Source organism: Ambystoma mexicanum, chromosome 13, assembly GCF_040938575.1.
Source record: "Ambystoma mexicanum isolate Mex_15411 chromosome 13, UKY_AmexF1_1, whole genome shotgun sequence".
Classification (NCBI taxonomy): Eukaryota; Metazoa; Chordata; class Amphibia; order Caudata; family Ambystomatidae; genus Ambystoma; species Ambystoma mexicanum.
In genome coordinates this window covers 340,939,920-340,965,599 of record NC_090938.1, presented here as the reverse complement: position 1 = coordinate 340,965,599, position 25,680 = coordinate 340,939,920, and the positions used below count along the sequence as shown (strand labels likewise).

The 25,680-nt window shown below is 43.6% G+C and overlaps 1 protein-coding gene across 7 annotated transcripts in view; it reads right to left on the bottom strand.

Moving 5' to 3' along the window:
* Window positions 1–25,680, bottom strand: part of HAUS4 (HAUS augmin like complex subunit 4) — an 845,169-nt gene that overhangs the window by 623,803 nt on the left and 195,686 nt on the right. For 5 of the 7 annotated variants that reach the window (XM_069633843.1, XM_069633842.1, XM_069633844.1 and 2 more), the window contains one exon: window positions 7,820–7,897. In XM_069633843.1, the coding sequence (XP_069489944.1) occupies window positions 7,820–7,862 (43 nt within the window). In that variant the 5' untranslated portion in view covers window positions 7,863–7,897. Of the gene's footprint in view, window positions 1–7,819; window positions 7,898–13,727; window positions 13,747–19,893; window positions 20,079–25,680 lie in introns of those variants that run through there. The other 2 variants (XM_069633847.1, XM_069633846.1) reach the window with 2 other exon arrangements.

Genomic DNA, 25,680 nt, shown 5'->3' with positions numbered 1-25,680 from the left:
AGGGCCTGATCGGTAATACCCAGGTTATCACAGAGACGGATGAGCAGGATGGCATGGTTGACTGTGTCAAAGGCAGAAGAGAGATCAAGTAAGACGAGGCCACAGGGGGTGTTAGAATCGAGGTTGGAGAGCAGGTCTTCACGGATGTTCAGGAGAGCAGTTTCCGTGCTTCTGGCAGCTCTGAAGCCAGACTGATGGTCAAGGAGACAACCAACAGATTCAGAGAGAACATTAAGCTGGGAGATGACCAACTATTCCAGGAGTTTGCCCAGGAAAGGAGCGATGGAGATTGGACAATAGTTAGCAGGGCAGAAAGGGTCGGCAGATGGGCGCATAAGGGAGTGCTTCAGGGGGAGGGGAAGACTCCAGTGACAAAGGAGTGGTTGCAGAAATCAGCCAGAGCAGGAGCCAGGGTGTCAATGTGGTCCGGGATGGTTTTGGAGGAACCGGGGTGGACCTGTTTTGACAAGACCTTTACAGATCGGACTTGTCTAGAAACCTCGTCTGAGGAGAACAGGGGAAAGGCAGAGAAGGAGGGAGGAAATGTGGCCAAAGAAGAGCCAGAGAAAGAGTAGAGGGAGGAGAAGGAGGAGAGGAAGAGAGAGGGGACAGGATGTCCTGAGTTTTACTAATGAAATGAGAAGCCAGGGCCGTGCAGAGGGCCTGGAAGGGGACGGGAGAGGTAGAGATTGGCCAGCTCCTTGCAGATTTTAAAGGTTTTTTTTCGATGCAGCGCGGGCTTAGATGTGGGCTCTCTTCCTGGTGCGCACAGAGCCGGTATTGCCTTTGGAGCACGCGGCAGGTCAGTTTGTCAGAGGATATACCTGAAGCACGCCATTTTCTCTCAGCCACCCTGCACTTGCGTTTAAGGGAGACGAGGAGTCATACCAAGAGTTGCACTTGGATTTGCGCTTCAAGCAGATCCTCATGACAAGGGCATGAACATCAAGAGCATCAGATATAGCAGAGTGGAGCATGGAAGGGGCTGTGTCAGGGTGTGAGCCAGCCATCAGTATACCAATTCAACAGTTATCCTATGCCAAGGATTGACGATATGAGTGAATGATTGAGAGCCGCCGTTTTCCTCTACATGATTGATCTGACAAAAAGGTACCTGTCATTCCGGAAAACAAGGAGAAGGCAGCCTTCTCCACCCCTGTTCCAATTTAGGGTCTTACCCTTCGGACTTCACAGGGCACCAGCTACCTTTCAAAGTTTAATGGACCAGGTCCTTAAGCCCTATTCCACTTTTTGTGAAGCATATATTGAAGACATCATTATTCATAGTAAGTCATGGGAAGAACATATGCACCGTCTTTATTTAGTCATCCGAGCCTTAAGGAAAGCCAGCCTTACCGCCAACCCAAAAAAAGTCACCTGGCACAGTGAGCAGTCAAGTACCTCTGCCACTTTGTGGGAAATTGACTTGTTCAACATCAAAGTGAAAAAGTAAATGCTGTGCAAGACACCCCAGAACCCAAGGCAAAGATAGATTTGAGAGCCTTCCTAAGGTTAGTGGGGTATTATAGGCGGTTAACTCCTATGTATTCCTCTATTACCTCCCCCCCTCACTGATGAACTTAAGAACGCAAAGCCTCAAAAGTTAAAATGAAGTCCCGAAGAACTTAACATCTTGTGCATGAGCCGGTACTTAAAGTGGCCAATTTCAGTAAAGAATTTATCAGACATGCGTCTCACATATTGGACTAGGGGCTAATCTTGCCCAAGATCACAATTGCATCGAACAGCCAATTTTCTACCTTAGTCAAAAACTATATCGTAGAGAAAAGAACTATGCCACAATTGAACTTGAAGCCTTAGCCATAAAGTGGGCAGTGTCATACTTTAAGTACTATCATACAGGAAGAATGTTTATACTGTTTACTGATCATTCTCCATTCATATAAATGTGAATGTTAGCATGTCCCACACCTAGAGGGAATTGTGAATGGTAGCATGTCCCACACCTAGATGGAATTGTGAATGGTAGCATGTCCCACACCTAGATGGAATTGTGAATGGTAATATGTGCCTCACTTAGAGATGAAATCGTGAACATTAGCCTAAGTTGCATTTAGATAGAATGGAATTGTCAGCATGTCCCACACTTAGATGGAATTGTGCTTGTTAGCATGTGCCACACCTAGACGGAATTGTTAATGGTAGCATGTGCCGCACTTAGATGAACCCGAGCTTGGGTCGCATCTTGATAGAAATGTGATTGTTAGCATGTCCTATACCTAGATGGAATTGTGAATGTTAGCATGTGCCACACTTCGATAAATCATGAGCATTAAACTGAGTCGCATGTGGATAGAAATGTGAATTTTAGCATGTCCCAGCATGTCCCACACCTAGACAGAAATGTGATTGTTTGGCATACCCCACAATTGGATGGAATTGTGAATAGCAACATGTGCCACACCTAGATGAAATTGTGAACATTGGCCTGAGTCGCATCTAGACAGAAAGGCAAGTGTCATCATGCCCCACACTTGGATGGACTTGTGGGTGAAGCATGTACCTCACTTCGATGAAGTCGCAAACATTAGCCTGAGCCATATCTAGATAGAAATGCAAATGTTAGCATGTCCCACACTTGGGTGGAGTTGTGAACATTAGCTTGAATCGCATCTAGATAGAAATGTGAATGTAAATGTTACCATGCCCCACTCGTGTGTCACTGTGTACCCTGCTTTCCTGTTCCCCATGCCGTTGCTATATATGCGTATGCTGCCTCCTGTCGGTAGAAGCCCAGCCCCTGTCCTATGTGTCAGTGTGTCGCTATGTTCCCTGCCAACCTGCTCACGTGCCTGATCTCGGACGCTTTAAATATAATCATATTACATCACTACGCTTACTCTCTACTATACAACATCATTCAACTAGAAAACAGCTATACCACCCCCCCCGATTAATTCAGCCTAGCTGTTCACATACGAATACTACCCCATGAACACCTCATCGCCCTAATAAAACGCATCTAGCCGAGCATATTCCGGCTTAGTCGCTCACATATGCGTCCTTCAGGCCTAACGCAGCCAGAGCCCAGTCTGGGTGGCCACCCACCAGACTGCACACATCCAACTCATCTCTCCAGCACCACACCCAACGCTAGGATGCAGCTACCACCCGGCAAATACATCAGCTGCACACATCTGGTGCACTCACGCACCCTACGACACTCTCTCTACTGACCAGAACTACGGTTCCCGAGGGTGTTCAACCTACCAGCGCTTTGAGGTCATACCAATGATATATAGAGTGCTATATAAATGCCAAGTAACATAACCTAACATGGATGAGCCGTTGTAAAGACACCAATGCACGAGTCATGCGCTGGTTCCTAGATATGCAGCCCTATTGCTTCACGGTAGAACACTGAAAAGGAAGAGAACAGGAGAACATATGCTTCCTTTCCAGTTTCCCAATAGATGCTGGGAGAACCAGCAGGATTAGGGGAAGCGCATGTGATGAATATGATGATGTCATCACTCCTTTCCCTGAGGTAGCCTCTTTTCATGTGGCCAGGGGACGGCAGCCGCTACCCAATCGGACCCTGGGGCGGCTACATGAGGGAGGACCACATGGGGGAAGACAATCCTCGGGGGAGGACACAACATCATTGGACAAAGTCACATATCCTCTCATTTCCTTTTAGGGATCTTCCATTCCTTCCTCATGCCTGGATGACATTGTTACACCCTCTCTCAACCACCTGCCAAATCTACTTCAAGTGTTCCCCAACATCATCCAAAGAATACTGTATCGACAACTGGGATGAGGAAGAAGCTTGTAACAGTGATGATTACTCCCAACAAGATCCATCCTCAGTTTCGCCAATATCCCATAAGGAATAGTGTAACAACAACCGAGATGAAGGAGAGGCAAGGAGCAATGAGGCTTACGCCTAATGTGAACCAGGATCAGCAGTCTAGTTGCTGGCGAAATTCAATTGGTTCGGCATGGTTCAAAACCATAGCAGGGAGAGAATCATGGAGTTCTCTTGCGCAAGGCAGAGCGAAGTACCAGGGGCCATGCAGGAGTCCAAGCAGCTACACAGAGCAAGAAAACCAGTCCTAAAGCTAAGCACTCGAGGAGGCTCTGTGGAGATCGGGAAGAAGCACGAGGAAGAGTCATGCTTCTGGACCACTGCAGCAACTGGAAAGCAGACCGAACCCTAACGCCTACTTGAGGTGCCGGCAAGGGAGGAAAGCAACGCAAGAGCCAGAGAAACATCCAACAGTTAGGGACGCCGCGAAGTCACAAAGAGAACCTTTGAGCCCAGGGAAAGGGTTGGGACGCTGAAGCACTGTCAGGCGTCAGAACAAAAGCCCTAGACAGTGGGTCTGGGAACCTCTATACGAGCTTGGTAGACACCAAGAGGGGAAACCAGATAGACATTTGATGATGTGCCTGGGTAACAAAATATACCAAGTGTTGTCAAAGCCAAGTGCTTAGAAGAAACTGCATGAGAGTAAAAGGAAAAGTCAAGTATTTGCAAGAAAGTGAAAGTGTGCAGCCAAGACCCAGCAGGAGAGTTTTGATGTCACCCCCTTCTTTGGTGGGAGCCTCCTCCACGACTAATATTCAGAGAGGAGCTTGGTATGTTCATACTACATACCAATCATCCACCTCCTGTATTTCTGGACAAAGCACAATAATCCCTACTGGGACGAGGAAGATACATGAGTTATAAAGAACACACAGAACCAACATGAGCGGTTTAGACTTGAAACAAGTACTGAGACAGAGGAGGTGGCGAGGCAGGAAGAGCACTCCTGAGAACCGTCTAGAGCAGTATAGTTTTGCCGGCTGCTCATTGGTCCAAAGGGAGTAGAAGTAGAGGAAGGAAACCAGGAAGGGAGGTCTATTCCTCCCTGGAGGAGCAAGGAGCAGGGAAGCTGTGCTGCAGGAGATGGGGCTGTGAACCAGAGACTCTGCCAGATAAAGGGGGAACCATTGCACGCCAATGAAGGACCAAGAACTGGAGGAAGTCCAGGCGAATTCCTCTGCAAAGGACTGGACAAAGGCTAAACTTCTCTGGAGAAACCAGAGACCCATCATGCCCTGGGCGCTGCCAAGACGGTCCAGTGGAGAAGGACCGCTAACAGAGCAAAGACAGTGACACTCCCGGCCTCCTCGAAGGTCAGTATATGTGGGGTGAAGGATCCCCACCGATCAGAGGATGACGGGCAGTGAACAGTGGCCACAGTTTGAAGAAAGATGAAAAGAAAAGGGGAAACACCAAAGCAGATCACAGGCGCCCGGGAAGACCAGAGATAATCACGGACTGGGAAACATGGTACGCGGACGGGCTGGGAGACGCTGGGCACCTATAAAGCAGTGAAAGTAGCAGAAGTATTGGAAGCACTGGAAAGTCCAGGCTAAGGAAGCCACTCTCCTGGCACTGTGGTTGGCTCAGGAAGAACTGCAGTATTCTTACTTTTGTATAAATGATGTTTAAGAAAAGACTTGGCAGGATAGTGAAACAAGTTTATCAGTGCGAGTCTGGGACCCGCACCCATAAAGAAAAACATCCTCACTGTGCTTCATAGTCTTAGTACCAGACGGGCTGGGAAGGACTGTGTGGAAACTAACCTGGGTGGGAGGGAATTCTCCCGCCTGGTATAAAGAACTTTGGGAAAGATCAGGAGGAGGGAGACACCCCTGAACTTTAGTTTTGGATCTTCTTTTGGCACCCTATTTTTGGAACTTTGTTTTCTTCAACAGAAAAAAAAAAAATCTTTTCACCTTATTTTTAGTTTTGAGTGTAAGGGGCAGAAATAGGTTTGGACATAGGACGGTGGACACTTTTGATTTGACATCCTGACAAACACCAGTCGCTTTGTTTGAGGTTGTTTGGGGTAGGGACATCTCTTCGCCTTAGGGCCAGGAAGGAGTTTTCACTAACCCGTTATTTCAATAAAAGTCTGTAGCAACCAAAATGCCTCGCCTTGTGTCCACCTCATGCTTCCGACCCCTCAGAGTATACCAGGCCAAATAAATTGAAAGAGTGTGCCGCCAAGAACTTGCAGAAAGGTATACCAGGCAAAGTCAAGCAAGTGTGATGAATAATAGTAGGAGGAGAATCTCAAAGAAGAATCATGCCCTTTAGATTGTAAATGGTTAGGACTGTGGAAAGAGCCTGACAAACATACAATGTGACCTGCGAGACATATAGCCTCAAGATATTGAACTGTCTTGATTGTGAAAGGAAACTTGGGGAACAGGAGCCATTTCCTCAGAAACCATTAACACATCAAGAGTTATAAGGAACTTGGTTATACTTTGTTTGAACTTTTCGTTTTGGAAGAAAAGAAAAACAGGGGAAGGGAGCAATTCCCTGGAACTATGAACATTGTCCACTTGGATCTTTTGTTTTTGATTTTTCCTTTTGTGTTGGATTTGAACAGTTGTGAGAATATATCCTTTGCACTTCAGAGTACATTTTTGTGTGAGGGCCAGGATAGGATTTCGGACACAGGACATATTTATGCTCTCGGCATCTTGACAAAGGACAGACATTAGTTTTGGTTGAGGTAGGGAAACTCCTCAGAATAGGGAAAGAAAGTGATTTTCCAACCCCTTTTATCATTTCATAAAAGTTCAGACAAACCAGGAGTCATCTGCGTCTCATTCCCGACTCCTCACACTGTACAATTCAGAATATAGCTCCTCATGCTCTTCCACCACACTCATTTTGTGGGTTTCCCAAAGCATGCAATCATGACAGATAAAATAAGTCGACCATATGCCTCTAAGTCGTAAGAAACTTGATTGTGGTGTGTGCGTTTAGGAGCGGTCGCACTGCTGTAACCCCAATTACGTTGGGCCGGTCTCTACTACTCCCTTTTTGTTCTGGTTGCACTTTAGTACACCCTCACTGCTAACACTACCAACACAGGTATTGGGGACTTAACATGTTGCATGATTGTGGCAATGCAGTGGGTCTTAAGGCCATGATCGGAATAGTCCTCTCATCTCACTATCAAAAACTCATTATTTTGCCTTGAAACTGCATGGGTGTGATAAACGTACCAAATAAAGTAGTCTTGTGGTATACCCTTTGTTATATCGCTACCTCCCAGTTGCAGAATCGTCTGTCTAAAATGAAAATGAGACAAATATGGGTCAGGGGGAGAAGAGTATGAGGTGAGGAAAGCAGGTTCAAGAGCGGTACATAAAAGTGAAACGAGAAAAATGTGAGAGATGAAGCCAGACGTACAGCTGGAGATAGGAAATTGATCTCCAACTGCCCAGGCAATGCAAATGGCAAGAGCAAATTAAAAAGATTTTAAATGGCGCCAGACAAAGTGACGAAAAGCTCACATTTGGACAACCAATCCATTTATGGCAAAGGCTCTCAAACCATGCCAACAGTTAAGGCTTCAGAATATATACATCAAACTGCTTCATCCAGCTTGAGAGTCCCAACTCTGTCTCACTTCGAGAGAGAAAGCACATCCGTACAAAGTTCCAGGTGAGTAGAGAAAGCACCACAAGATTAGACCATCCGGAGTTGGCAAGTCCCACTCTACTTCTTTATGGCATGCAAACCAAGGGTACCCAGTGGAAAGTCTTCAAACTGTCAGCAGAAGATATTAACGCACAAGCAAACTGCATCACCCATACCATTAAAAAAAGACCCTCAAACAGTACAAACCAGCCACAATGGAAAAGTAGAGGCGTCAATCTGAACATACTAAATCTAAGGTACAGTCAAGAGCATCCCGGACTTTGCCACCAAACTAAGAGGCATGAAAAACTTGAGTGTTATGACAGTACTCTACTGCTATCCGTGTTCTGCAGAACTCACCTTCCTGCAATATCCTGGAGTACTCCCCCGATGCAGATGCCATGGTCTCAGTTACTTAACACCTTGTTGGTTTATTACCTAGTAGAGAAATAGTAAAAGAAATATTAAAATGGCACAATGGTGAATTCTAATCCTCTTTCAAAGCTAAACCAAATGCATTAGCCTGCTACTAAGCCTGTCGTGGTCCCTCAACGCTCTTACCTGCCTCGCCACACATGCCTGCTGAAGAACCCTTTTCCAAAGCTCAGTCTTCTTTTAAGTCCCGCAGAGTTCATGGGGAACTAACTCATAATACCCTGCTAAACAACCCTCCCCACTGACTCCAATCGCACCCCTGGGATGAAATGCCCAAAAAAGCCTGGTAATGGAACAAAAAGCATGTGTTTTGCAACATAACTACTAATTGAAACAGAATCCCCCAGTGTTCACAGAAGTAGGTAGGCATGCAACGCGGGCCACCAACATTTGTGTGGATACACGATCAACACTATTTAGTTTAAAAGGGTAAAATGTTAAGTGGGGGTTATGGCTGGGAGCCAGGGTTTGTGCCTTCACTTAAATAATGACCCGTATTTTCCAATTTAGTAGGTAATTTAACCGGCAGGGGCTTAGGATTCGAATTTGGAGCTGAAAAGTTTGGAAAGAAGGGCAGGGAAGTGTGTTGATATTAAATGAGACGGTTTAATCTGGGAATGGTGAAGCTACAGCAGAAGAGGAAAATAAGGTGAGGGCAAATGGGAAGGAACGAGAAAGGGTTTTGGGATGAAATATGGACTGATCTATTTTATTTATTTGTACAATTGTAAAGCGCACACAACCCATAGGCATCTTGGCGCTGATATTTAAGAATATGGTTACACGATTTTAGAGCTTCTAGGTCATGCATTTACACAGTAGGACTACGTACATGTTAGACTTTCAAGTGTTACATGTTGACTTAAACAGTAGGAATACTTATCCGTTACACAATCAAAAGTTACATACTGCCTTAAACACAGAAGATAACAGCTGTTACAATGGCTAAGGCTATGTAAACAGTGTTTGTTCTGGAGGCGGCAGAAGAGTCACCAAGGAACGGCGAGCTGAGGCGCAAGGAGAATGTTGAGAGGTCGGACCCGATTAGTAGAGTTTTTGGATTTTCCCTAAACGACCAGAGGGAAGAGTCGTTTCTTAGTTGTGTAGGGAGGGTGTTCCATAATTTGGCTGCTATCACCGGAAAGATAGAGCCTTCCGCTTTCTGTCTTCTATATCTAGGTGTGATGAGCATGCTGGTGTAAGATGACCGAATGGGTCTGTTAGATTGAGTTTTGCTGATCAGGTTGCTATGGTACGCTGGCGCATTATTCTATATGCATTTATGTGTGAACATAAGAATTTTAAATTTGATCCTGTCATGGATTGATGTTTATCACCTCAATGTGCGTCTTTCTTGTCCCAGATGACCCACTAAGATTTGACCACTTGCCACAATCCAGGGCGCAGGTGTTCGGGCATCAAATCCTTTGCAGCCGTTGCTGCCTCCAGAAGCCCCTCAAGCCACATCCCCATGGAACACCAAGGAACTAAAACATCAGGTGGATCGCCCTTGCACCGGAGCCGGCCGCGGACAAGGTCTCCTTTGTTGGGGCTAAGGTGGATGCAGAGCCTCTCCTCGAGTGTCTGGCTGGGCTGTTGAAAACTTACTTTTGCTACACTATGTGCTATTTTAAGACAATAAACAACCGCACACCGCTCATCTCTTCTGCAGATCTGCAACTAGTTTAAAGGAATAGTGCGCTCAAAAATGTTATTGTCCCGAGCGTTTGGGCATGTGGTTTTAAGCAAACTCATCGATCGTAAAAACATTGCCTATGCACCTTACCTTAGTTTTCCTCAATTTTACACATGAAAAATCAATGAGCGGGGTGCAGCCATCTTGTGCCAATGTTATCCGGTGCTGCATCGCCCTAAGTTCAAGTGCCCTCGTGGGACTAAATCATATCACCCGCCCCTGAAGCTGACCTCACTAGATGCGTACGGCCCATTTCACAACGTGAATGCACGTCTTGTGTCAAGGTTCTCTGTACGCCAGCTAATGACGTGTCTCCATGGAAATGGCAGGACACTTCTTTCCTCAATAAGTATAAACCGACCACTTCTCATCATACAACAGAGTTGCTTTTTCAATCGTTCTGTCTTTTTTTTTTATATAGCCTATGACTCGTTTCTGCTCTGTTCAGCTATCTTCATTGCACGGAGCCCCTGCAGACAGATACTTATACTAGCATTAAATTTGATTTCAAATCGTTACTTGTGTTTGATTTAAACATTTTGTCGCATAATAGCAACGATACAGCCCTACCAGTACGAGCCGGAGTATTCAGAGGCGGAATTAGTTCCTAGAGAAACATGCGGAAAACAATGGGACATCGGACGACAGCTGGAAAGACTAACCACTGGAGCCTGAGCCTTGTCGCATGGAAGACATTTCCACCTGGTGTACCTGCAATCGGTGCAAGGTCATGCCAACCGAGGAGAACTAATGCTGCAAAGAAAACTGTGGATGCTTGGCCTACATATCGGAACAAGACACCACTGCTATGCGTTACCGAGCTGCATGACTTCAAGGCAGCCTGCCTCAAAAGGTCCGTGTTGAGAATTATGTTGGTGCTTATGCACGAACTTCACGCAACAGTTCTGCCTCGCAATCCAAGTAACGAGTAAGTGTACTCTAGATGTGATGTCATTTTGACCACTGAGCCCACTAACATTTCAGGTTTGTCTCCTATATTGTCGTAACTTTGATCTATCACTGCCTAATGAATGTAGTCTGCCAATTGAATACATTTCTCGTGCTTTTGGGAAATCACAGTGTTCATCTTATGTGTCTTTCACGTTCAACTAAGAAACAATATTTCTCTGTGTCCCAAACGTTATGGATTGCATGTGTGTTCACTTTTGTAATGCCCAAAATTCATTGATCCATGAAGTAACTTTTGTACGGGCAACAATGCCATAGGATACAGGGAGCTTTTACAAGTAAGGTTTGTACACTTAATACAGTATGTATGTTTCTCTTCCACAGGTGATACAGGCTGGTGGCCTACCGTTCATTTACATGGTGGCTTTATGGGAGGCTTGGATTCCTCGTTCAACGGGTAATACCCGCCTGTGTCGTTGGAGCCATTCGCGCCAAATTCCCCAGTGACAGCAGACAGTACAGGGGATTTTCACTCACTGTGCTGCAACCCGAAGTATACAATTTGTAGTATATTTGTGCCATCAACATCAGCAACAAAATAAAATACAAATGAGGTTTTATGAATTTCAATTTTTCAGTGAATCAAAGACACCCTCACTTGTCTATGATAAGGCATTAACGCGCCTATACACAAGAGTTTCATTGCGCGACGAGGCAAGGGAGGGGGAAAATAGGGGAAACAGAGAACGATTTTACTAGGCCAGGTGACATTGAGATCGTGCAGGGGAGGAGGCGGGGGGGAAATGTGCGGGGAGAAAGGGGGAGGGGCAAAGCCGTACATAGGATAACAATAAAATAAATAAGACAATAAATAAAATAAACAAATGAGAGAAATAAAAGTGTGGCCAGCTGGTGGCAAGTCTATGAGGGACATGAAAGAAAGGTTGGTGCCCTTTTACGCTCACCTACTCTGTAACAATCCATGCCCCCTCCATTATAACCCACTACAGTACTGGAGGGGCGGCCAAGGTGCCAAACACCATGTACACTTCAAAGGTATCTTCCGCACAGGGGCCATTGTTCACACAGCCTCCCCACCCAGACCCAGTGTCTCCAAGCTCCCCCCACGCAGACCCCGCCCCTGAAATCCACCCAAGTGTGTCTCCCATCAGCAGTGTTCCGGGCCTCCTCTGCACACCTCATGCCCAGCCATCTATCCCCCCCACTAGCCCCCCCCCCTTCCCCCAAGTATCAATGGCAGGTGCAACCTGTGGCCCTACGCTCCCAAGGGGGCTGGCAGGGTGGGAACGGCCAAGGTGCCAAACACCATTTACACTTCAAAGTTATCTTCCGCACAGGGGCCATTGTTCACACAGCCTCCCCAGACCCAGTGTCTCCAGGCTCCCCTTTTTGCAGACCCTGTCAGAAACATGTCACACATTCACATACACACCCACTTTTCAAATCCTTTATAAACCCCTTGATATTTTGCTGGAGAACATCTCTGAGCACTGGAAGGCAACTCTTTATCATGCTACCTGTTCTCCTGCTACTAGCTCCTCTGCTTGCTGAATCCAATTGTTTGTCAAGGTAAGGGCAGGTCACCTATTAACTTCTCTATATTCATCTATTTCTGATCTAAAATGTTCTATCTATTTCAACCGAATGTACTCAGTAGTGTAATGTTCATTCATCTCAATGACTTTACCATTGTCTAATGCTTCACGTGTTTGGATCTCGATATGTAGCACATTTCATCAATGTCCATTGTCATTGGCATCTTTCTTGCATCAATCCCATGCATACAGGTCACTTTTTTGTAATTATTTATATTTCTTTTACACAGATCTTATAGATTTTTCTAGAATGCCTGCTTGTATGGTTTTCGGTTGCCCTTCTAGGAGCCATGTCAAACATCAGGACACACTCCTGCATACATTCCGAAAGATATTGATTTAATTTAATAAGAAGATAGGTTCGATATTGTAGTTTTGCAGTGGACGAGATTGAAAGTAGAGCACAGAATGTCTTGCAGGACGTGAGGGCCAATCGATTCCGCATCTGCATCCTGCACTTTACAGACGATATGTACGACCAATCGAAGTCCACAAAAAAGCATCTACCCAGAACATTTCGTAAATTGCTTCCAAATGCAATTCCAACTCAATTGATTCACATGCTACCTCAGGTGAGTCCCGGATGATGAATTAGCTCTAGGTGATGGGGTACTGAAAAGGTAACTTCATGAACGGATTGGTGCTTTCGGTGTAAATGTGTCTTAATAAAGTTTGCACATTTTCCCAATTGTATTACGTTTTAACTATACCACATTTTACTATACATCGGTCCCCGGTTTATGGAGCCTCAAATAAAGTAATTATGACCATAGAAAGCAATGCCATTGTGCCCTTCAAAAGAAGCCTAATGTTTTCGGAATCGGTTGCTTGACATGTCCATTTTTTTTTAGGAGAGCATACTGATGGAAGCACAGACCCTCGCAAGTGACAAAACCACCGACACTTCTAGTATACCAATGGTGAGACGTACAGGCATGCAGAAGTTCATATTATCGACAGTTGGATCTTCCCATATATCGAATGCAAATCTAATTTTCCCTTGTAACAGTTTATGACAATGCCCTGAAAATGAAGGAGCAAGATTCTACTTTCCTTTACGAGAATGTATTATGCTTGGAATTTCAAATAATATGAAACATTTATGTATCCTGTGGGTCATTTACACTGGGTGGCATTTATGGGTTTCTCTTTATATGCACCATTGTCTGCATCACATTGGGCCTCATTACAAGTTCAGCGGTATCCTTGCCGGTAAAACCGGCAGACTGCCGCCGAACTTGCACATTTTTCCGGCGCCTGGCAATGGGAAAATACAGGGCCATTACAGCCCTGGCGGCCCCTGTATTTCCTTCAACAAAAGGAAGGAACACAAACAATGATCTGTATCAAACAATTGATGTACCCTCAGATAGTGGAATCTCAAAACAGCCACTTAGCAAACATGGGCTGCATTCTGTGTTCTATGTATTCAATAACAAACAGGGTTACCAAAATTATAATTTTTTATATATTATTCTCTTTCAAGCACAAGTAATACAAACATTTAAAAAAACATATGCACATCACATAGTCATATACATGTTAAAATCATTAGACCTCACAGTATCGAAAGTTCCCAAATAATCAACAAAAACAACGATGGCAACTTAACTATTCTTATTCTCCATTGTGTAAACAAGCCCAACTTATATAAGGTTCTGTCCTCTGTCTTATAGGTAACTGGATATTCATCAGGGGCAGAAGTAGTCCTGTGCTTCAGGTAGATCTCTCCTATTCATACACCAGATTCCTATGTCTGAGGGTACAAAACAAGAATGTATTACTACACAGGCATTATGGGTCTGATTAATCAACCTAGCCAATCACTAATCACCAATAGGGTGGACGGTATACAGTAAATCATATACCTGAACCAGTAGTCAGAAGAGGTAAGTGTCTTCGACCTTGATAGCAAAGCCAATTCTTGCTCTTCACTAATTTAGCGGATAGGATTCACTTAGAGTACCTAGAACCAATTATAAAGACTGTTCTTTAGTCAAAAAAATTCTGGAGTCATGCCAATTCATCTCAACAAGGGGCTCTGGCGTGCCCATAAGAATACAAGCCCCATATAGTGAAAACAGCTCACCCTCAGATGTAAAATGCTGTTCTTCTCCTAAACGTGACTATCACAGTAGAAGCTTCAAAATGCGTCCCTTTCAACAGGCCATCTGATGCCTAAAATAAGGGGAGGTCACGGTAAATTCCAAATCTCAATGGAATAAATGGTCTACCCATAAAGAACCTAAACAGAGGACCCTCACCTCTCTCATCCTGCTGTTAACAGTCCACACCTCAGGCGGCCACATCCAATGAGCATTAGAATTGAAGCATGAAGAAAAAGAGCCTCCTCCTCCTCAAAAAAGGGGTGTTCCAAGAACGGGGTATCACGCCTCTCGTTTTGTAAGTAAAAAGTCACTATATGAGCACAAATAATCTATATCCAAATGCCCACATCTTGGGACTCGGTTTACACATTACCCCACATTCAAACTCTTCCCTAGTCAGGGGCTGGTGCTCTCCTGGAAAGAAGGAAGGGTACAAAGGTCCAGACCCAAAGTCGGCGGAATACACACTCGTCGCGGCTGGCAACCGTTAGAAAACCCCTACTACGCGTCAATAAAGCTGTGTGATGACATCACGCTAAACGTTGCATGATGACGTCACGCTTCACCGCAAACAGGCCGGACATAGGCAATCACTAGTACCAGGCTGCAACACCACAATTATTACGTAGTTGCTATGCAACCATACCAGGTAAGGAAAAAGTACTCCCAACACTGGAAGTAAACGGGGGGGAAAAACACTGGAAAAAGTGCACCCTAGTAAACTTGTAAGTCACTTCCAAGTGCTATGAATCAGAAAGGGACCCCTACACCAAGCAAACACAACAATGCCATCTGCCCCTGATCATGTCAGAGAAAAAAGGAAAGCAAACCACACCAAACAATGTGGGTTCTTCCTATTTAGAGGACGAACAACTATGTACAATGCCCTCGCTTATACATATACAAATCATGTATTAGAACAACAAACAATGTCATACATCTTGTTCCATGGTTCTGAATTTCGAGAAATTGATGCTGGCGTCTCCCTCAATAGGTAGCAACAGTAGGTGCAACACTATTGACCTCAGAGAGGAGAGCCAAAACTGGTGGCTTACTTATTTGATATTATGCCACTCAATATTCCTATAAGTCCCATAAAATGACTATTAGTAAGGAAGATAAGCTTCTGTTCCAGATTCATCAATTTTATGTTGATTTCTTCTTGGGATATCCCATTAATCTCTTAAAATACACCATTCAAAATCCAAAAATGTATGTCCTTTATCTGCAAAATGTTTAACTAGGGGTGCTTTCTCAATACCGTTTTTCAAACAGCTCCTGTGCTCGATCATACGAGTCTTGCACTTTCTGTTGGTCTTACCTATATACAACAAATCACATGGACAGTTGATCATGTAAATTACATTTTCAGTTTTACAGTTTGTATGTTCTTTTAATGTCCATTCTGAAGTTAGACCAAGGTTAACAGAAGTCATTTTCCGTGTAAAAGGACACATGACGCATTCTCCACAGGGATGGTGTCCCACCACTCGGGGCAGACCCCACAACCTGCTTTGAGCGCCCTCGGAACTGACAGTCTTATGTACATCATTCTTCATGACAAGATATTTGTGCTTTTTTTGAAAGCTACCAAAGGCAGTGGGCTATTCATGGTCTTTTTCCAATTCCTACAAATTGTGTTCTTAACTTTGTAGGACATGTTACTGAAGGTATTGACAAACACCAATGGGGTATCATGGTTAACGGTATTTTTCTTTTCAAAAAGAGCTTCCCGATTGTTGTTGAAAGCTCGTTTAGCAGATTGCCTAACAATTTTGGCAGGGTAGCCGCTATCAATCAGTTTGTCCATTAACATATTGGCACCTACTTCATAGTCATGTTTTGTACTGCTATTACGTTTCAGCCGTAAAAATTGCCCGAAGGACAAGTTGTCACGGACATGCTTGGCACGATGTCTTTTATAATGTAGAAGCGCATTTTTGTCAGTACTTTTTACAAACGGTTTCACCCATAGTTGGTTATTTTGAGGGTAAATTGTCAAATCCAGATAGTTCACCTCTATAGAACTCATGGAGGCTGTAAATTTCAGATATCTATTCTGATTGTTCAACCATACCAGAAAGTTGTTAGCTTAATCAATAGAACCATGCCATACCATGAACACATCGTCGATGTATCTTAACCATTGTGTTATTTGATGTTTAAAAGGATTGATTTCCGAATAGATCACTGTTTGTTCCACCATATCCACATACAAATTAGCCAAATTTGGAGCCATGGCTGCACCCATGGCCGTGCCCTCTACCTGTAGATAGAATTGCCCCAAAAATTGGAAAATAATTGTTCATCAACGCTGTTTCTGCACACCACAAAATGAAGGCGCTGCTCACAGGATGATTATCTTCACATTGTAATAATGCCTCCGCCACAACTTCAAGTGTGGCTTGTTGTGGGATATTAGTGTAAAGAGATTGTATGTCCAGGCAAATAAGTTGTCTTTGGTATGATCAAAAGTAAATCCTTCAATTTTCCCAATGGCATATCTGGTAACTCGGACGTAGCTTCTCATTTTCATTACAAAAGGACGCAAGTAAAAGTCCACGAATTTGGATAGAGGTTCCAAAATAGAATTGACGCCAGACACAATAGGTCTTCCTGGGGGTCTCACCATATCTTTATGGATCTTGGGCAAGATGTAAAAGTTAGGGGTTCTCACTGTCTCTCTGGCTAGGTAATCTCCTTCATGTTTACTGATTTGTTGTAAATCAACTGCTTTGTCAACTTTCTCCTTTATCATTTTCATGAGTGCAGGACTGGGATCTTGATCAATTTTTTGGTAGCTGATGTTATCTGCCAGTAGTCTATGACATTCTTCGATGTAATCCTTCTTGTTGAAAAGGACAATCGCACCTCCTTTATCCGCCTGGCGGATGACAATTTTATCATTTTTACACAGACCTAGCAGTAAGGCAATTTCTTGTTGACTCAAATTGGAGTTCTTGGGGATGCCTTTGGTTTCAAGCTTTCTCAGTTTTTGTAAAACCTTTTTTTCAAAAACCACAGACTCAGGTGAATACGTGTGATGCGGGGGGCACCAAGTAGAGGGATTTCTTAAACCACTGAAATTAGTATATATACTGGCTGGTTGATCTTCAAAGAATTCTCTCAAATGTATCTTGCGCATAAAAGCACTAAACTCTAGTCTAAATTCAGAATTTTTTTGGAACAGTCTTTATAATTGGTTCTAGGTACTCTAAATGAATCCTATCCGCTAAATTAGTGAAGAGCAAGAATTGGTTTTGCTATCAAGGTCGAAGACACTTACCTCTTCCGACTACTGGTTCAGGTATATGATTTACTGTATACCGTCCACCCTATTGGTGATTAGGGATTGGCTAGGTTGATTAATCAGACCCATAATGCCTGTGTAGTAATACATTCTAGTTTTGTACCCTCAGACATAGGAATCTGGTGTATGAATAGGAGAGATCCACCTGAAGCACAGGACTACTTCTGCCCCTGATGAATGTCCAGTTACCTGTAACACAGGACAGAAACTTATATAAGTTGGGCTTGTTTACACAATGGAGAATAAGAATAATTAAGTTGCCATTGTTGTTTTTGTTGATCGAGTATTTGGCAACTTTCGATACTGTGAGGTGGAATGATTTTAACATGTGTATGACTATGTGATGTGTATATGTTTTTTAAATGTTTGTATTACTTGTGCTTGAAAGAGAATAATATATTAAAAATGTTATTTTTGGTAACACTGTTATTGAATACATAGAACACAGAATGCAGCCCATATTTGCTAAGTGGCTGTTTTGAGATTCCACGATCTGAGGGTACATCGATTGTTTGATACAGATCATTGTTTGTGTTCCTTCCTTTTGTTTAAGTACATATTATATATCCTCACTTAGTAGGAGGGAATATCACCTGAGTGTGGGGCCACCCTTGCAGAATATTATCGGCCCCTGGATTTCCCCATTGCCAGGCGCCAGAATTTATTACTCCCCATTCGAGTCCCATAGGACTCATTCGGAATGGGAGGTCAGACCTGGCAGGCGGGAAGGCACCCGCGAGAAAAATGCAGTTTGCCGGTCCGGTAACAACGGTACCGGCAAGCTCACTGGTACTGTTGTTACCGGACCGGCAAACTTGTAATGAGGCCCATTGTCTGTTCCAGTTCGTTGTTTTCATCCGTACCAAAACAAGTACTGTGTTACAGTGGGATGCTGGTACTTCGACTACAATTACATTGTTCTTTGCAGCTGTTCCAGAGTATGAGGTATGCACACAGTTCCCTTGAATGAAAGAAAGCAAATCCTACATAGGATACTATTAGACAGTGAGATGCATATAAACGTGCAGTGTTTCAAACTTTTTTGATTTCAGTTCTAACGTTACACTTCCTCCCTAATGCAGAATACATTGCAAAATGTTTGATGGCAACATTAAAATCAGTATGTTTTGCACAGTGATCTCTGATCGAGTACACTTGCCATCTTGGATGGCTATCAGGTGAAATTTGAAATGTATATTTTTGACTAAATGGCATACACTGTTTGCGAAGGTATGTGTGTAAGCGCTCTGTGCGATGAAAGATTTTAATTTCCAATACGGTTGAATTTTTAATGAATATTCTATCCAAGGAATGTACACAAGGTGTGGATTTAGAAGAGGAGGCACATGGATCAGAGGTGAACAAACTACTATTGGATACAGTTGGACATCAAATAGCATATGCAATACATGTTCAAGTTGTAATTTGTTTTAATTCAAATCAAGTTGGCTCTGTTTGTAGATACTTTAGTTGGCTCGGTTTGTAGATAATTAAATAAGTTTCTTAGTGTGTAAATGAACTATGGTTCATTTAACAACTGCACCATTTTATGGTTTAAAGAGAAGACCACAGTTTCACAGAAAATAAGAAAACAAGGGTAACAAACAAACAATTTAGTTTTATAGAGTTTTTGGGCTGGTGTTTTCTTCATAAAATGTTGTATTTAAACTGCTATTTGCTGTATGTGTGCTATACATTGAGCACGTTTTTCAATACATCTCGTAGAGGCCCAGAAGGAAAAGAAATATAAAGACACAGACAACAAATGAAACCAAAGATGTTGCCTGCCAAACAGATTTCACCATAGAGCAACTACTATTTGGGGCGCCGCGTTGTCCAGTCAATAAGCAGACTTGTGATGCTTATGCCCAATGGCCTGAAACTGAATTGAATGTGACCGGCGAAGCCAGCAAAGTGTCCATGGACCATTGCTAACATGTGACAACTCGACAAGATGAAACTGAATATAATGAAGATGCATTGGAATTCCTCATAGACCACTTGACACAATCTACACCCGCAAAAAAAGTTCCACCCAATTAACATTCAATGTTGACGGTTTCTCCAATTCGTGTGCAAAATCACAACCTGAACTAACAGACTGAAGCTTCAATGCAATTGACCGAGGAACTTCTTAAAGATCTCGACTATAGTTTGCCTCATTTGAGGATTTGTCAACCACATTGGAGTCACAATGCACATTCATCGCAGACGATTGGCTAATAATGGAGCAAAAATACATTATATTCGACAGCTGCCTGGTAGAGATTATACTGCGGCTGAAATGTGTCCATACAATGAGGGGGAAAACATACCGGGAGCCAATGGTGAATGTGTCTTGTGTATTACAAGGGACTAACCTGAAAATGCAAGCCAGCTGCGTCCACCTCCATAATACATTTTCATGGTCCGCTCAACCGATGCTCGGCAAAGCGCCAACTGGAAATCTATGTTCAGCAGCTTTACTTTTCAGTGGCTCGACTTTCAGTAAGATGTCCAGTTTCTGTCAATTGGTGAGAGTTCAGTTCCTTTCTAAAACCCAGTACTACAAATATCAAAGGGAATCCTTATTACCCGCTATTAGTCAAGCCTGGAAAATTGAACAGATGTCAATTGAAAGCACATTCTCTGGCAAACTGTTAAGGGTAGCCGGCGACGGACAGTGCGGCAGCCCCGGATTTTCAGCAAAATACTGCACATACCACTTTCAAGACATGGAAACTAAAAAAACAAATGGCAGAGATCATGCAGGTGTCCCAATGTACATACTCTGTGGCTATGCAGAAACATGGTTTCATAAAATCCCTCGAACATCTTCAATCGAGGGGCATGCAAATAGACCTCATAGCCTCCGACAGACTGGTTTCAATAGCCAAGGCCCTGCAAGAGCAGTTTCCAAACATTCATCATCAATTTGATGTATGGCACATTGTCAAATATTACTGCTGCTGGTAAAAAAAAGAAGGGTTCAGAAAATATTTTACAGTGGTCTCAGTCTCTCAGCAACCATCTTTGGTGGAGCTCCAAAACTTGTGATGGGTCTGTGGAAATTCTACTTGACAAATGGCGCTCATTGGTGCACCACTGTTCCAACGTTCACTCATGGACAGAAAACCAACATTTTCACAAACGTGTACATGGACCTTTATCAAAGGAGCAGGAATGCAAGAAGAATTGTGGTTGGTGCCATGTTCACATCCACACAAAGCTCAAAGCTCTTGAGAAGATCATGTTTGACAAAACTCTTTCATGAGACATGAAGGGACTCTCAGAATTCTATCATACCGGAGATATGGAGGTGCTCCACAATATGTGTCTAAAGTACAGGCCCAAAAGGTTGCATTTCGCCATAGACTGTATGCAGGCCCGAACAATACTAGCTGTACTTATGCACAACAAGAACATAGGGAGAGAACAATCGAGAACTGCCGGCAACTCTGGGATGCTTCGATACATCTTGCCCTTTGCAAAATGAAGCAAACAATGGCTAGCCAAGCCAATATACCAGGAAATTGAATTCAATTTTATGAGAGATCTCACATTGACTGTTGGCCGTGCATACTCATGGAATCTATCCCGATTTTGTTCCTAGGACACATACAATGCCGCAAAACATTGCAAAGGAGCCCTGTCCACCTAAAGCTTAACAGATAACTTCCGGGTATAAATGATTTGCAGCAGTGTTCTTAATGTGCTCACTGTAACTTTTGGAATATGTTGCCCAATGTTTGTACATTGTACATCAACAATGGAATGCTATTAAACACTAATTTCAATGCAATAAAAAGTATTAAGTATTTAATTATGCAGATTTAATCTGGTTTATGATTCATAAATGTTTATCTTCTGCCTTCCCTTGATTTATATTACTGGTCCTCGAACGATAACGCACATTTATGTGGTTGCATGGTGTCTGTAAATCCCTCTGCTAGACCCAAACCACATCCACACATGCAGTGCATGGCTCCGGCATTGATGGCCTATGGTGGGTAACATTTTCATCGCAATGATAAAATCGACTGACCAAAGTCTACCCCATAACATACAGATTGTCTTGCTTTAGCAGAGTATTATTTTGACAAACACCTTGGCGAGTGTGCACTTTTTAAACACATAGTGTTTTGGTCTTTTGATGTGTGTGATTTTCTTTGGGTTCTGCAGAGCTCGACATAGGTCGCCATAGCGTCCGAATTGTCTTTTCAAATGTATCCTCTCAACTTTTTGGAAAGAAGTGCCTGTTGTAGGATGCCATACAGTGTAACTCTGTTTTTCCCCGTCCTGCTTTCGCCCCGCGCTTTTCCCCTTCCCCCCCCCCCTCAACTGGACTTGAGCGATCAAGGTCTCTCCGTCGCTCTTGGCGCACGTGGGTCAGCTGGGCTCATCTACGCGGTGTGAAGGTCAGGGCAAGGGAGCAATGCATCTATCGAACTAAACAACAGAAACTGATAATGCAGGAATAATGGCACATATAAAACCTTGCATGAATAGGGGTACTTCGATGAAATGAGCTAATATATTGCCATTCTAACCACTATCCTTTGGAATCTATTTGATACCACAAGCTCTGTACCCAGGTGCACAACCTAAAGGTTTGATCTGCCATCTGCCCTGCTTGGGTCCTCAGGATATAGGTAGACGTGTGTTGCTTTTTTGGGAGGATATATTACTACATGGGATTAGGGATGTGATGTGGGTCCTTGACTGATCGGGGCAGGGGAGGGTCAGATGGATATCAGCATGAGAGGAACTGTGGGGTCTGAGCTGGTGCGCTCAGGCCTGGCGCGGTGGAGGTTGTTAGTGTACGGGAAGTTCAGTGGAGATGAATGGGCACTTGGATTTATGACTTGTCAGTGTCTCACGTTATTCGCAGAGCGCATTCCCCTGCGAGAACAGGGTGCGCGCAGACGTGGCAATGGGGAGGTGATGGTGTGGGCTGGCTGAGCGAGGCAATGGGGATGGGAGAGCTGCATTTGTACAGAGATGGATTTTCGGGCCTAGTAGAAAGATGTCATTGGGGCTATTTCAAAATGGTTTTCTAATGCTGGGCTAGAAACTATAGTGTATGTGTTTTTTGTGATGGGGTGTGGTGTAACGGAATGTCAAGGGGGTTGGCTTCGCCTCCCCCCTTGGTTATTACATACGTTATGTTTTGAGAGTGACAAACGAGGGGGAGGAGGGGACAAGAATCGTCTACTTCCCAACACTAGTAAGATTGTTGTCTCGGTCTTCCCTCCATTCCCCCTGCATAGCCTCGACGCACATTGAAACACTTGTGCATAGGCGCGTTATAAATGCAATATCATATCATCATATGTTATCATGGTCTGTTTCAGACGGACACAAATGGAATCTTAGGTTACACCAGACTTTCAGTGGCTTGTATTATCTGTTTCACTTACCTTCAGTGTAACTATTGTCCAAAAATAACAAAATCACTAGCACTATTGATGGGTAAAAAAGTATTCATGATCGCGTGGCATTGGTGAATGACAGCAAACAATTTGTTTATTTTTCGGGCATATTTCACATGACACGTTGGTTGGCCGGGCTCATCGCTCCCATGGAGTGTAGGTCACTTTGTGTGATGTTGCTTGTGGGGAGTTCACACTGACGCGCCTTGTACGGTATGTTTTAGATTTTGTGGCTTTCCTTCACAAAACCGAAAGCTACCAGGCATACAACTTTCTAAACAAGTTTCAATTGTTATTCGACTTTGGGCGAAAGGAAGGAATCGCTATTCCTTTTAAGGACAGAAGGTGTTGAATACCCACAAAAATTATAACATTCACTATTTTGAAACTGGACATTGTAACATTTACTTTCAATCTATGCAAAACGTTGTTCTAACCGGACACACTGCGTTACGCCAAGAGAATAAAACTACCAAATATAATGTACGTTGAACTATTCAAACATTTTTTGCGATTCAAAACGGCATTTGGGCTGTATGCATATAGAACAATTCAACGACGTGCGAATATGCCATGACAAAAAAACTGCACAACAATTTATTCCATAGATTACATTTATACTGCAACAGATTTAAAAAAAGCAATCGCGTAACTCACGGGCTGTTTATGTCAACTAATAATTTATATTTGGGTACAGTTTAAAGACGAATGAGTAAAGGTTTCATTTTCTGACCGGTATTGCTTGCTTAAATTGTTATGGGTTGTTAGTCTGAGCATATTGTGACGATTATTCATCGACGTCCAGAAAAAAAACCTGTATGCCGGCTAGTGATATCTAAACCACTATGTCCCATGGCATAGCAGGGTGTGCCATCAACGTTGTATTATTGGATGTGCCGGGTGCAGAACATTTTCCAAGGGGACTTGGTTTGCTTGTCGAAATTTAATGTTGCCAGTTCCGTTACATTTTTTTTAAAGTTAGCAGGCACCCCTCTCGAAAGAACATGGCATGATAACATGTTATGTGTTTTTTTCACACTTTGGGTGTCCGCAGCCATCGCCTTTTGCTCATTGTACCTTTCACAGATGGCAATTCCCTTCTGAACAAGAGTACCTACAGCAACCCTATACACGTGTTTCAGCCTTGTTGGGCCTCATCAGTGAGGTGGAGCTGTACCTCTCTGAGCACAGTGAGCATGGAGTCCACGTCTGGTCCCCTTAGGGAACTTAGGGTCACCAACCCCAAGTTCGTTGCAAATATTCCGTTATAATGCCGTCTATCTGTTGTTTGATTTTTCCATCAGCTTCTGTATCCCATTGGGAGCTATACACACTCCACAGCGCAAACCTCTCAAGCACATCATTGTCTCAAACTCTCCCTGATGTTTTCTGTGTTTGCATTGTTTGTGGTTTGTGTTCGTTACTAGGTTTCATCCGGTGCAGAATAACAGGGTAAATGGATACATTTGAATAAAGAACGGCTACTAAAATATATTTTATTATGTTATCTGCACAGATATATTGTACCGTTCTGCGAATGCCGTAGTTTACAGATACTGACAGATGGTTTCCTCAGCCAGCAGTGGCAGAAACGCCTAAACGGATGGATTTCCATTACGCTGATGTGGGACGATCGCCCGGCATCGATATGGAGCAACCTGTCATTTTACGGTCTAGCAAGAAGCTGATGCCAAAGCCTTGCGATTGAAGGTGCGTCAAATGCGCATCTCATCCCAAAAGGAACACTGTGTGCCTCATGATAAAGTTTTGATGCTCTGACACAAAGACATTCAAAAATTGGTGGTTAATCGAAATCAGCGGATGTTCTCGGAGCGTTTTTTGTGAAATAAAAGCGCATTATAAATTGCAGAGTATTGAGGTTTCCTTTAAAAATAGTGTTTTCTATTCCAATTTGGGCAGCGCTGTGCTGCGAGAGGATGTGTGTGTTGATATTCCAGGTTCTGTGTCAACTGACGTTAAGACGTAGGTGATGACTGGGCATGTCTGGCGACGCTGCCCACGAATGTCATGAAAATAGATGGAGAATATCGCTAGCAATAGTGATGTCAGCTTCAGGGGCGGGTGATATGAATTAGTGCTGCAAGGGCAATTGAATTTAGGGCGATGCAGCAACGGATAACATTGGCACATGATGGCGCGCCCCGCTTGTTGATTTTGCATGTGTAAAAGTGAGGAAAACGAAGATAAGGTGCATAGGAAATATTTTTACAATCAATCGCAGTTTCTGTAAAAACCACATGCCCGAACGCTCGGGACAATAACATTTTTGAGCGCACTATTCCTTTAAGAGGTACTGTATATTTCTGTTTCTGGTGGGTCAACTGACGGTACAGCATTATTTCTTTCCTTCCTACAGTTACCGCAAGCTGCTGTGAGAGGGGGTGTGGGGGGGCAGAAACTACCTGCCCCTTAAGTCACTCTGCCATTCTCCACAGCTTGCTCTTGCAGTAACTGACTGTTCAGGTTGCCTGAGCTCCTTAACATCTTGAATTCTCTCAATGGCGGCTGAAGGAAACGATGCCCAGGCCTACTCTCTCAAGCGTAAACAAATGCATCATCCCTGCTCTACTGCCCATTGAAGAAGTGAACACACCAATGACCAACATTGAGGTTTTGCCTGGTGACTAAGAGCGGACTAACAAAACCTTGGACATTGGCAAAGGGAAGGGATTTAAACACTTCTAGGAAAGCAAACTCTGCGAAGGGATGTGCAAA